Source organism: Carcharhinus amblyrhynchos, chromosome 11, assembly GCF_965287045.1.
Source record: "Carcharhinus amblyrhynchos chromosome 11, sCarAmb.v2.hapA, whole genome shotgun sequence".
Lineage (NCBI taxonomy): Eukaryota > Metazoa > Chordata > Chondrichthyes > Carcharhiniformes > Carcharhinidae > Carcharhinus > Carcharhinus amblyrhynchos.
The window spans coordinates 62846522-62860469 of record NC_137334.1 but is presented as its reverse complement, the minus strand read 5'-3'; the positions used below and the strand labels follow the sequence as shown (position 1 = coordinate 62860469).

The 13948-nt window shown below is 39.9% G+C and overlaps 1 protein-coding gene across 3 annotated transcripts in view; it reads left to right on the top strand.

The window, feature by feature from the left end:
- Positions 1-12140, top strand: part of steap3 (STEAP family member 3, metalloreductase) — a 30589-nt gene extending 18449 nt beyond the window's left edge. For all 3 annotated transcript variants that reach the window (XM_080198263.1, XM_080198265.1, XM_080198264.1), the window contains exons 2-5: positions 3838-4320; positions 4980-5507; positions 7858-8022; positions 10987-12140. In XM_080198263.1, coding sequence (XP_080054389.1) covers positions 3847-4320; positions 4980-5507; positions 7858-8022; positions 10987-11283 — 1464 coding nt within the window. In that variant the 5' untranslated portion in view covers positions 3838-3846 and the 3' untranslated portion in view covers positions 11284-12140. The remainder of the gene's footprint in view (positions 1-3837; positions 4321-4979; positions 5508-7857; positions 8023-10986) is intronic.
- Positions 12141-13948: the final 1808 nt, after the last annotated feature.

Below are 13948 nucleotides of genomic sequence, written 5' to 3'. Positions count from 1 at the left end.
CACATATTGGGTATTTTAAAACAAAATGGATTAAGATCGAGGGAAAAAAGGAATGCTACAAAGAGAAATTTAACACTGAACCACACATGGCGATATTAGGGCAGATGGCAAGGGTCTGGTGAAAGAGGTCTGGTTTAAGCAGTGTTTAGATGGTACAAAGAGAGGTGGAGATTCAGAGATGGTTAAGGAGGGAATTCCAGTGCTTAGGACCCAGGCGACTGCAACACAGCAACCAAAAGGTCAAGCAAAAATCAATGGGTGCAGTTATCATAATGTTTAATTGAATTGTATTAAGGTGTATTTTATTTTAAACAAGTCTTGCCACACATTTCCATCACTCAGTTTGAAAATAAATTGAAAATAACATCTTTATTCATATTTTTATTATAATTTTCTTACAATTAAATTTCATATTTGCAGTGTTACTTTTCTGCTTTTCGATTTTCATCCTCATCCTCTTTTAATTTATATTGGCTCGGTTCTTCTGAGACTGGCAGTGATGGTTAGATTGCCACTGTGCTCGTAAATTCACCAGCTTTACAGAAATATGCAGCACAGCCTTTCCCGGGTTGGTCTGGCACTGGGGAGGCTCTTCCTGTTTCCTATATGATAAAGATCATTTTTCACTCTTCCTTATTCAACTCCAAAAAGGGACAAACACTTTGGTGGGTCCTGCAGGTGTTGAGTCTGCTGATGGAGAAGGCCTCAAGAAATTTTTAACTTCTAAATGTTTTATTGGCAAATGTCACACAAGTGTCCACAAACATGTACATAGTTATGCATGCTCTAGACATTCAAATTGTTTACAACAAAAAAAAACTAAACTGCTTAGACTATTCTGGTTAACTAGCGCTTTGTTATATGTTCAAATGATGTAAATTATTGCACCTTATTACGAGTGTTTTCACATTTTCTCTACACATGAAAGTAAAAAAGCTCCATGGGGTGCAATGAGTATTACAGTAAATATTTAATATGAGATATTTTGACTAGTAAGCGTTTGGATGGGTTCATAGAATCATAGACTCCCTACAGTGCAGAAGGAGGCCACTTGGCCGATCGAGTCTGCACCAACCTAAATCCCACCCAGGCTCTATCCCCATAACCTCATTTACTTATCCTGCTAACCGCCAAGCACTAAGGAGCAATTTAGCATGGCCAGTCAACCTAACTCACACATCTTTGGAGTGTGGGAGGAAACCAGACCATCTGGAGAAAATCCACGCCAACACAGGGAATCGAACCCGGATCCCTGGCACTGTAGACAGCAGTGCTAACTACCCTGCTGCCAGCCAATTAATGCTGTCCAGCAAGTTAATATCTCCAAATTTTTAATATTCTGGACAAGAAGTCAAGCTATACTTCTCCATTACAATAATAAATTATATTTACAATTGTACTTTTTAAGTGTAAGTAGATATTGTAGAAGACTTCCAAGGTGGGAGACCACAAGGCATGCAGGTGGGAAGGAAAGGAAAGGGCAAAAGATTAGTAGAAATGGAAGAGAAGAGATGGCAAGGCAGAGATACTACATGTCAGAGTTCCAGAAAGTGGGAGAAGGTATCTGAAAGAGTAGGCACCGGTGCGTGGAATGTGGACACTTGTAGTTCGTGACTGGTAGGAACAGGGAGGTAGTGCAGAATGCAACAGAGGAATGGAGTCATGAGTTGATAGTGTGGATTATGGGCAAAGGGAAAAAGTGGGGTTGAAGGTGGACTTTAGAAGTTAAAGAAAGCAGCCTTGGTGACACATCAAATGTTGGGTGGAAGCTAAGCTCAGGGACATGTAAGGACATGATAAACAGGATTTTTCTCAGGGTGGAAGAGTCAACTACTAGGGGGCATAGGTTTAAGTTGCAAGGGGCAAGGTTTAAGAGATTTATGAGGCAGATTTTTTACACAGAGAATGGTGAGTGCCTGGAACTCGTTGCCGGAGGAGGTAGTGGAAGTCAATACAGTAGTGACTTTTAAGGGGCATCTTGAATGAGATGGGAATAGAGGAATATGATCCCCGAAAGGGTAGGGGGTTTTAGTTAAGTTGGGCAACATGTTTGGTGCAGGCTTGGAGGGCTGAAGGGCCTGTTCCTGTGCTGTAATTTTCTTTGTTCTTTGTTCTTTGAGGGGCAAGAGTAGACCATAAGGCCCATCGAGCCTGCTCCACTATTCAGTACAATCGTTACTGATCTCTGGCTTCAACACCACTTCCCCACCCATTCCCATATTCTTGGATTCCCCGAGAAGCCAAAAATCTGTCCACCTCAGCCTTAACTGTAAGATAACATGAAAAATAACAAGAAGTAATTTGTTGAAGTTCTGTAATTGTAGACCAAGCAATGGCAGTGTAATTAAGATCAAATACGTTTGGGTGCTTGCAGTGACTGAAGAGCATTTTTTTTGCTTTTATTGATAGTAAACTGGAGAAATTGTGAGCTTGTTGCAAACATTAATGTTGGAGTCTATCAAAGTGAAGGCTGCATGAGTAAGCTGGAGAATTGCTGACATGTATGTAAAAGGTCACCCCCATGCACTCATATAACATTGACAAAGGGAAATTTCATAAATGAAAAGCACAGAAGAAGCTGGAGAAAAATAAACACCTACAATTTTAAATGTAATGCTTATGCTGCTGACTATCTCCTTTTATTCCATGGACTTCAACTTTGCTGGCTGGTCTATTCACTGGCACTTCATCAAAAGCCTTTTAAAAGTACAGGTATTTCTGGCTCCTGCACCCCCTTTAGAATTGTCCTTGTTGTTTTTATATTATTTTATGCTTTAAATATAATTTAATGCTTTTGTCTGTCCATTTCACCAGCCTATGTTCTTGTGTAGTCCACCACTATCCTGCTCACATAGGAGCAAGAGTAGGCCATTCGGCCTCTCAAGACTGCTTTGCTATTCTCAGTTAGCTCATCTTCAACTTCAAAGTTAGTTTCCTGCTTTGTCTCCATATTTCTCCATGTCTTTAATCAGGAGGACTTTAATTTCCTGGATCATTGGATGTGTGTGTGTGTGTGTGTGTGTGTGTGCGCGCGCGCGCACACGCACGTTATTGGAAAGAGTCTCACAGGTAAGGCTGATGAACATTGATTAACTCATGGAAGAATGATATTGCTATCACAGAGACCTGACTGAGGGAGGAGCAGGACTGGCAGCTCAATATTCCCAGGTATCTTCAGGTGAGACAGGGTGGGTTGTTAAAAAGGGGGTATTGCAGTATTGATCAAGGAGTCAGTTACTGCTGTGAGGAGGGATGATATTTTAGCAGGCTCTTCAACTGAGGCCATAAGGATGGAACTTCAAAACAAAAAGAGGGCAATTGTGTTACTGGGAGTGTACTATAGGCCCCCAAACAGCCAAGGACAGATAGAAGTGCAGATATGTAGATAAATCTGAGAATAAAAATAATAGGATAATAATAGTAGGAGATTTCAACTTCGCCAATATTAATTGGGATAGGCAAAGAATGAAAGGCTCAGAGAGGGCAGAGGCCTCTTTGACCAAAATGTCCTGATATCACCACTTGTGGCTCCATGTCAAATTTTGCTTGCTGATGCTGTTGTGAAACACCTTTGGATATTTTATGACATTAAAGATGCTATGTAAATGCAAATTGTATTGCATACCCAAGAAGTGTTTTGTTGTTTTGCTATATCTTGGGATATTGACTATGTTAAAGTGGCTATATAAATGCAAATTGTTGTTCTGGGAGTTGAGTAGACTGAAAGTGAGTTACTCACTGTATGTTGTACAGATGTGCCCACCATAAACTAATGGAGATTTGTGTTGATTTACTACAATCTTGTCCACAGAAAATAACATTTCCCTTCTCTTTCAGTTACAAAGAATGGCTAAAAAAGAAATGGGAAAACCACTCTTGGAAAACGAGTGTGAAATTCATCAGTATGACCTCCAGAAAGCAGATATTGGCATTCTGGGAACTGGCGATTTTGCCCGCTCTTTGGCTGCACGTCTGGTCTGTTCTGGCTATGGTGTAATTGTGGGAAGTCGACATCCTAAACGCACTGCAGCTCTGTTTCCCTCTGCGAAAGAAGTCACCAGCCAACGAGAAGCCATAAGCCAGGTCAACATTGTCTTTGTAGCCGTGTACCATGAACATTACAGCACACTGAGTGAACTAAGAGATGTGCTGACTGGGAAGATTTTGGTGGATGTCAGTAACAACATGCAAGTAAATGTGTATGAAGAATCAAATGCTGAACATCTTGCCTCTCTGTTCCCAGAATGCACCGTTGTGAAAGCATTTAATGTCATTTCAGCCTGGGCTTTACAGTTTGGTGCAAGAGATGGCAATAAACAGGTGCGTATCACAGAAATAAAATAATGCAGAGTAATTCTTTTGGTAGACAGTAGCTTTGTTGCAGTCTTAATGTAAGCCTACTTGTGACACTGATAAAAAAGCATTAAACTTTATCTTGATGGTGTTAGATGTTCATTAAAGTTAAAAGTTTATTTATTAGTCACAAGTAAGGCCTACATTAACACTGCAATGAAGTTACTGTGAAATTCCCCTAGTTGCCACACTCCAGGGCCTGTTTGGGTCAATGCACCTAACCAGCATGTCTTTCAGAATGTGAGAGGAAACTGGAGCACCTGGAGGAAACCCATGCAGACACTGGGGGAACTTGCAAACTCAACACAGACAGGGACCCAAGCTGGGAATCAAACCTGGGTCCCTGGCGCTATGAAGCAGTAGTGGTAGCCACTGTGCCTTCCCTGGTCAAACACAGACCAGGGGATACCCCAGATTGTTTTCCTATTGATAGACTGTAATAAAGAGTGAGGTAAAAGTTTAAACATAGCCTTGGACTTCAATATATAGTTGGCACATCTCTCATTTCCTTTGCTGAGTGCAGTTAACACAAGCAAAAAGTGATTTCTTAATGTGCATAATCTCAAACTTTAGAAAGACATAGCTTTTCCTGATCCAAAATGACTAACATACCTTTTCTCCTCCAGGTACTGATCTGCAGTGACAGCCAGGAAGCGAGATGTACAGTGGCCGAAATGGCACGAAATATGGGATTCATTCCTGTGGATATGGGCTCATTATCATCTGCAAAAGAAATTGAGAATCTTCCGCACCGCCTCTTTCCTTCTTGGAAAATACCAGTGCTGCTGGCACTGGCCTTATTTGTATTTTTCTATATCTATGATTTTATTAGAAGTGTTATTCACCCATACGTAATGAAAAGACAGTACACATTTTATAGAATCCCAATTGATCTCGTTAATGTCACTCTCCCCTGTGTTGCATATGTGATGTTGTCCCTCGTTTACCTGTCTGGGATCCTGGCAGCTATCTTCCAGCTTCACAATGGCACCAAGTATAAACGTTTTCCATGTTGGTTAGACCAGTGGCTTCAGCAAAGGAAACAGCTTGGCCTGCTGAGCTTTTTCTGCGCTGCTCTGCATGCCGTCTACAGCCTCTGTCTCCCTATGCGTAGATCTGCACGTTACAAGCTGCTGAATGAGGCTTTCACCCAGGTAAGTGAATTGTAATTTTAAACATTGTACTAGAACTGGTGCACTGTCAGCAGCATCCAAAAATGGTGCAGCAAGCACACCACCAAGTGGGAGGCTTCATTAAAGAATAATTATATCACATTTTAAAATGATGCTATACTAAGTTCTCCCCTCGGTTTTTAAGTAAAATTTGGTATTTTAATAGGAGAAACCTAAAATTGTCTTCCTGTGGCAGGGGTGGGATTTTTGAATTGACAGGCAATTTTAATTAAGGTATCGCTTGTAAATGTACTTAAAATTATCAGTAATTGATCTGACTGAATCAATGGAACTAAAACACCAATAATAAAAATTTTAACCTATCTTTCTTTTCAAAATGATATTTACAATATTTGATATTATTTGATATTTAACACTCATTTTCTAGTTTTGCAGGGTTATATTGATGTATTAAATGAAAAATGCCCTTTAACTGGATGGCACAGTAGTGAATGGTTGGCACTGTTGCCTCTCAGTGCCAGGGATCCAAGTTCAATTTCAGCCTCGAGTCACTGTCTGTGTGGAGTTTGCACATTCTCCCTATGTCCGCGTGCTCCGGTTTCCACCCACAGTCCAAAGATGTGCGGGTTAGTTTAATTGGCCATGCTAAATTGACCCTGGTCTCGGGGGATTAGCAGGATAAGTGAAGGTAAAGGGAATAGGACCTAGGTGGGATTGTGGTTGTTACAAATTTGATGGGCTTAATGGCCTCCTTTGTACTGTAGGAATTGTGTGATTCTATGAACTGGAAAGGAATTTGCTATAATCACTGGCATATAGTAACTTGCATTTTAAAAATAAAATTAGTAATTTGACAGACAAAATAACAATAGCTATTAACCTCAGAAGTTACCATTCCCAAATCATAATTAAGCACCTCTGCCACAATCTGTTCTTGATTGCTGTACCTGCCAATCACATTTGGGCTCATGACTCATTTGGATGGTTTTCAGATAGATTGTATTAAATTTTATTTCTGAAGAACCACTATTAAATAGCATCAGTGATGATGTCTGTGACGTTAATAAAAATCGTAAAGAGATAACTGTAACAAAAAAGCTGTTGATCCTGATTGTCTTTTGCAGCTTTTTAGGTACTTCGCAAATGTTATCACACATTGAGGACTTGACTAATCCCTTAACTGCAATGCCATGTTTACTTAAATGCTTAGAACATGGTGAAAGTTTAACTTATACTTAAAACTGTCCAAAGTGACTTACAGGAAGCAACAACAAAAAATTGGGCAGTCCTTTTACATTGTATGGGACTTGAAACGAAGGGTCTGGGGACTAAACTGCAGGTTTTGCTAACAACTTTGAAAAATGAGGATTTCCACTTAGAAAACTTCATAATTCACCTTCATCTTCTAATCATTCAACTTCATATTCTTTCTGGAGTCTTACAATCAATATAGTAACTGAAGAATATATTTTGATTCTTGTTCCCATTCATACCCCTTGCAAAGTTTGTACAGTAAGAAGTCTCACAACACCAGGTTTAAGTCCAACCAGTTTATTTGATAGTAATCCCACAAGTTTCCGAAAGCTTGTGGGATTACAATCAAATAAACTGGTTGGATTTAAACCTGGTGTTGTGAGACTTCTTACTGTGTTTGCCGCAGTCCAACGCTGGCATCTCCACATCCTTGCAAAGTTTGGCATTGTAACCCCCAAAACATAGGTATGGTGAAAATAGGGTATCAAATATGCAATTCCCAATACCCAAAAGGTTGCAGCTGGTGGGAGGTTGGGGGGAGGTGGGGGCACGCAATCCATAAGGTTCATGGTGATAGGGTTCAAACTGAAATAGTTACATTCCACATCAAGTGCAGTCTAAGAAACAGTCTATTCAGATAACTGGCAATCATCCATTTTGAAATATTAACGAGGATCTCAAATTAAAAATCATTAGATAGCTGACTAGCCTCTGTAACAACACATTGACATCACTCTGTGGCATTTAACTTACGTGCCATCTTTTCACATCTCTGGCATCTCAGAACAGCATAAAAATGAGGTACTTTGAGGTTAGTAGTAACTGTTCCAATTAAAAGGAAAATTGCAAATGCACAGCAGGTCAGTCTGTCACCAATTTGCATAGAGAAAACGCAGGTTCTCACTTTGGGTGTGGACTTCTCGCCAAAACTGAAAACTAAAAAGAGTTGTTTTCCAATCCTTGCTAAATGGAGATAAAAGGAGCGATGATCAAAGGTTACTCCAATTGCATCGTGTTAAGCAGCCCATAAACCGCTTGATATAAAATCGATTATTCTATAGAAACATTATTCACAATGTCATATTTATTTATGATCTTTTTCTGTTTATCTTTACAGTTTAAAAATAATAAAGATAATGCTTGGATAGAGGAAGAAGTGTGGAGGATGGAAATTTATCTTTTTTTTGGAATTCTGGCCATTGGCATTCTTTCACTGCTTGCTGTGACCTCACTACCATCAGTGGCTGGTTCTCTGAACTGGAGGGAATTTACATTCATTCAAGTAAGAGAGCTTTATTTTTTATTGTGCTATTTTCCACTAACTCAGAATTCTTCTTATCAGTGATGAACTTAATACTTCAAGTGAATTTATATTCATAGAATTGTTGAGGTGGGTATCTACGGTCATTAAGATTCCCTTAAAGTTCGTTATGTAGCTGTTGATAGTGTAAAACCTTTGCAGCAATTCTTAAGTTGGGATTTAATTGTAAGATTTGAAATTTGATCTGTAATTTGAAAGCTTTGGTTAATTTTGCTGGTTAACAATTACATAGATCTTCCTTTACCTGCGAACAGCCTCCCCCAATCAACTTTTGAAAGTTCCTGTCTAATACCATCAAAATTGGCCTTGCCCCAATTTAGCACTTTAACTTGTGGACCAGACCTATCCCTTTTATCTTCAGTCTTCCATTATTAATAAACTGCTGGTCAGATTTTTAATTCAATTGGCAGAAGTTCAAATGTAAAATAATCTGGTTTTTGATTTGCTTTGTAAATGACTGTATACAGTCAATATCTTTTAATTACATTTCTGAATCCATGACCTCTCATCAATGCAACTGCAAGAAAACAGTCCTTGTCAGAGATTACAGAACAGTTACAGTACAGGAGGCCATTTAGGCAATCCTGTCATTTTGTTAGAAATTAAACTGTTAGATTGGGGATATGTGCAATTCAAAAAATATATTTTTAACTAGGACTGCAGAACTTAGATCTGATCAGTTGGTTGTGGGGTTGCTTAAACTCTGTCACATGCTGTTGATGGTTTGGCATGCTAGTTCTATGTTGCAGCTTCAGCAGGTTGACATTACTTTTAGTTATACCTGGTGCTACCTCTGGCATGACCACCTGCACTCTTCATTGAACCAGGGTTGATCCCCTGCTTTGATGGTAATGATAGACTGGAGGATATGCCAGGACATGAGGGTATAGATTGTGGTTGAGTACAATTCTACTGCTGCTGATGGTCCACAATGCCTGATGGATGCCCACTTTTAAGTGTATAGTTGGGTTGAAAATCTACCAAACTTAGCACACTGGTAGTGCCACACTAAAAAAAGAGTATCCTCAATATGAAGAAGGAACTTCATTTCCACAAGGACGGTGCTTTGGTCACTCCTATCAAGATTGTCATGCATAGATGCATCTGCAACAGGTAAATTGGTGAGGACAAGCAGCTTTTCCCTCTTTTTTTGTTCACTCACCACCTGCCGCAGTCCAAGTCTAGTCCATTAAAACCCAATCAGTTCAGCCATTGCTGGTGATAGGATTGAAATCCCCTACCAGAGTACTATCCCATATCCAGATAATAAGTATGTTATGATGCATTTTGTTTGAATTAAAAGTTGTATCGATAGTACAGCATAATATTAGTGAGGCAGAACGACCTTAAAGGCTACAGGCTTAATCCTTTTCCTATCTTGAGATGTCAGCCTTGATTGTGTATTAGCAAGCACACTTCTTCTGGATCAAAAAGTTGTGGGTTCCTGTCCCAATCCAGGGCTTGAGTACATGATCCAGGCTGATAATTTATTGTAATATGAAAAGAATGCTGTACAATTGAATGTGCAGACATTAAAGCAGGACCCAATTTGTTTTCTCAACAATAAGCAAAAGATGTCACAGTACTATTTGAATAAAAACTGGAAAGTTCTCTCTATGCCTAGCTAACTTTTCTCCCTTGGCCGGTTTTACCTATCTGCCTATATTTTTTGTGGGACTAACCTTGCCCAAATTGGCTGCTACATTTCCCCCACAATAGGGACTGCACTTCAATAGATACTGAATTGACTGTGTTTTGGGACTTTACGAGGCTGCAAAATACTATGTATATGGTTTCTTTCTTTCACCTTTGCTCATGATAAGTTATCATTGGAAGTTACTATGAGCTTCAGAATTTCCAAGCTGGGTAGTTGAAGGAGAAAGCAGGCAAGATTCCTATTTCTGGTGCAAGCATGTAGATTGGACAGGATCACAAAACGGTATGATGTTATACCAGTGATATCAATGGTAGAATAATCAATCAACACATGTCTAGACCACTATAACCAATTGCAGTCATGACCAGCATGGGGTTATTTTATTTGACAAAATTTAAGGGGAAAAAAAATCACATGTAAGCCATCTTATAAAAACAATGGCTTAGAACTTCAGATCTTTGGATAGTCATACCCAAGGTAGACCTCTCAGATGGCCTGAGGCACTGACTGCACAGGAATTACCTGGGAAGTTTGGACTTCTGAAGGAAAATTCCCCTATGTCTGGAATCCTCTGAAACTCTGAGTTAGGGTGGGCAATTTCAGGTAGTTCTGACTCACTTATGAGTATAATTGGCCAGAAGTTAGAAGGATTAAAACCAGTTTAGCCACTTTTCAGAATTTAATGCAGAGGACACCAGCAATTAAAACCAGTTTTAATCCTGGGTAACTATACCACTGAAGCCAACTCTCCACTGGATCTGCTGACTATCCCTCCTGATAACCCACCCAAGGACCAACTTCTGGACTACCCCTCAACCCACTTACTCTCTCAACCCACTTAACCTTCTCTCAGCAGCTTCTCAAAGTGGCTTTGGGACCTTTAAACTTACAGCTAGTGTCATAAAAAGAGGGCAGCTCAAGAAGGCAGCCTACTAATACTTCAAGGGCAATTAGGGATGGGCAATAAATGCTGGCCCAACCAAGTTATTCATGCACCAAGATTTTAAAAATACTGTATTTTATCCTATTGTTTTCATTCAGCTTTTCAAAAATACAGATTGGTGAATTAAGATGGAAAAAATGAGAATATCCACTTTTGTAACATCGACATGAAATACTGAACAGTGAAATATATACTAAAAGAATATATTGCAATGGTTTGATAACTCCTGTACATTAGATGTTTTACAAGTACATGTGAATAATTTGTAAAATTTGGAAGTCGAGATACAATCAATCATATGAACCTTAAAATCATTGTTTTTCAGTCCAGGCTTGGATTCGCTGCACTGGTGATCAGCACTCTACACACACTAACATTTGGATGGCGTAAAGCCTTCGACTCGGCTGAATACAAATTCTACCTGCCACCTACATTCACAATTGCTCTCATCGTGCCTTGCGCAGTACTTCTGGCCAAAGTGTACCTATTCCTTCCCTTTGTGAATCGCAAACTGACACGGATCAGACGAGGCTGGGAGGCTAATTATCGAGTGAAGTTCCATGAAGCTTGTGGTGCTAGCCACTTTTCAGAATTTAATGCAGAGGACACCAGCACAGTTTGAATACCATCTTATTATGTCATTTGCAATCTTCCCAAATAAATTGAAGCACAAATTATTTTTCTTTATGTTTTTAAAATGTTTAAGAGGTTGCAAAAGAATAAGTATTTGTTCTGAAAAAAATGGTTTACAATTTCATCCTTCGTATAAAGAAGACAATTACAGGTATTTTAATTTTTATCTGCATGGGTAGTAATATAAGGACTGTTTTTTGAGTAGTTTTGAGGTAGGTTGATACTGTGGAAGAAAATAAAGTTTCATCCTAAATTGTTTAAAGAAGCATTTTCATAGTGCAGAAGTAGTATACTGATCAGTATTTGGGTCAATAAGTAGTTATGAAGACTTGTGATGGTATTCATATGAGACACCCATAAGACTACAAGACCCTAAATTAATAAGAAGTCACATATTTTGTGATTACATCCATCTGTGGAAAAACTCCATTCTATAAAATTTTATAACAAGTCTTGCATAGCACTCTCTTCCTCTCAGCATTGCATTTCATAAAACTAGGAATATCCATTTTAGTACCCTTAATTCATTATAGTGTTTGTAATTAGGTCACACAGGTATACAGAATTAGAAAATGTAAAATTGACAATTACACTACAAGATATTTAATGATGAGTCTAATGTAAATCCTGGTATTGTGTTAGTGCAACCTAAATAATGCTTGGAGTCAACCATTTCCAAACATAAGGATGTAAAGAATTACTAAATAAATCTATTTTTTAAAACACATCTGTTTTGGCTTGGAGCATAATTGGGAAATTGCAGTTTACCGAAATGAAGGTTTAGGTTTCACCAACCTCATTTGCACAATTGCGCATTTAAAATCTTATGTACACCAGCAAAATCAGCACAATAGATCACTTTCTTCTTTTAATGAAAAAGTATTCATGTTTAAGTGGCAGCAAGTTAGCAAGTGTGAAGTTATCCACTTTGGCAGGAATAATAGTAGGAGGGATTACTATTTAAAGGGCAAAAAGCTGCAGCATGCTACAGTGCAGAGGGACCTGGGGGTCCTTGTGCATGATTCGCAAAAACCCAGTCTGCAGGTGCAGCAGGTGATCAAGAAGGCGAATGGGATGCTGGCCTTTATAGCGAGGGGGATAGAATATAAAAGCAGGGAGGTCATGCTGCAACTGTACAAGGCACTGGTGAGGCCGCAGCTGGAGTACTGTGTGCAGTTTTGGTCGCCGCACTTGCACAAGGATATCTTGGCTTTGGAGGGCGTACAGAGGAGGTTCACTAGGCTGATACCGGAGATGAGGGGGTTGGACTATGAAGAGAGGCTGAATAGACTGGGTCTGTACTCGTTGGAGTTTAGAAGGATGAGGGGGGATCTTATAGAGACGTATAAGATAATGAAGTGGATGGATAAGGTAGAGGTAGAGAGATTCTTCCCACTCAGAAAGGACAGCAAGACTAGAGGGCACAGCCTCAAGATAAGGGTGGAGCAGTTTAGAACAGAGTTGAGGAGGAACTTCTTCACTCAAAGGGTGGTGAATCTCTGGAATGCTGTGCCCGTTGAAGTGGTGGAGTCTACCACTTTAAGACACGGGTAGATAGGTTTTTGGTGGGCAAGGGAATTAAGGGTTATGGGGAGAAAGCGGGAAAGTGGAACTGAGCCACTTCAGATCAGCCATGATCTTATTGAATGGCGGGGCAGGCTCAAAGGGCTAGATGGCCTACTCCTGCTCCTATTTCTTATGTTCTTATGAATTCTGCTCACAAACAGGGCATGTAAAGACACAAAAGACACAAACTCAATTTACAAAATAATGATTGGAATGAGAGTGTTTACAGGTAATCAGGTCTTAAAAGGTACAGACAGTGTGAGTGGACAGAGCGTTAAGCACAGGTTAAAAGATATGTATTGTCTACAGACAGAACAGTTAGTGAGATTTTGCAAGTCCAGGCAAGTCACGGGGGTTACAGATAGTGTGACATGACTCCCAAGATCCTGGTTGAGGCCGTCCTCATATGTGCGGAACTTGGCCATCAGTCTCTGTTCAGCGATTCTGCATTGTCATGTGTCGTGAAGGCTGCCTTGGAGAACACTGACCCAAAGATCAGAGGCCCAATGCCCGTGACCGCTGAAATGTCCCCCAACAGGAAGAGAACACTTTTGCCTTGTGATTGTCACTAGCAGATGCTATGACAACTGATGAATGAACATCGCTAAACAATCTGCAACCCTCACAACTTGCCTGGGCTCACAAATTCTCACTAAATGTCTTGTCTGGAGACAATAGACATCTCTTGAACCTGTACTTAGTGCTCTCTCCACTCACATTGTCTGTACCTTTAAGACTTGATTATCTGTAAACACTCGCATTCCAATCATTATTTTGTAGATTTGTGTCTTTATATGCCCTGTTTGTGAACAGAACTCCCACTTACCTGACGAGGGAGCAGTGCTCCGAAAGCTAGTGGCTTTTGCTGCCAAATTAACTTGGTGTTGTGAGACTTCTTACTGTGTCTATGCCATAACTCCACACATTTATCATGGCTAATTGATCTAATCTACACATCTTGGGACACTAAGGCACAATTTAGCATGTCCAAGCCACCTAACCTGCACATCTCTGGGAGGAAACCGGAGCACCCAGTGGAAACCCATGCAGGCAGAGGGAGAACTTGCAAACTCCACACAGACAGTAAC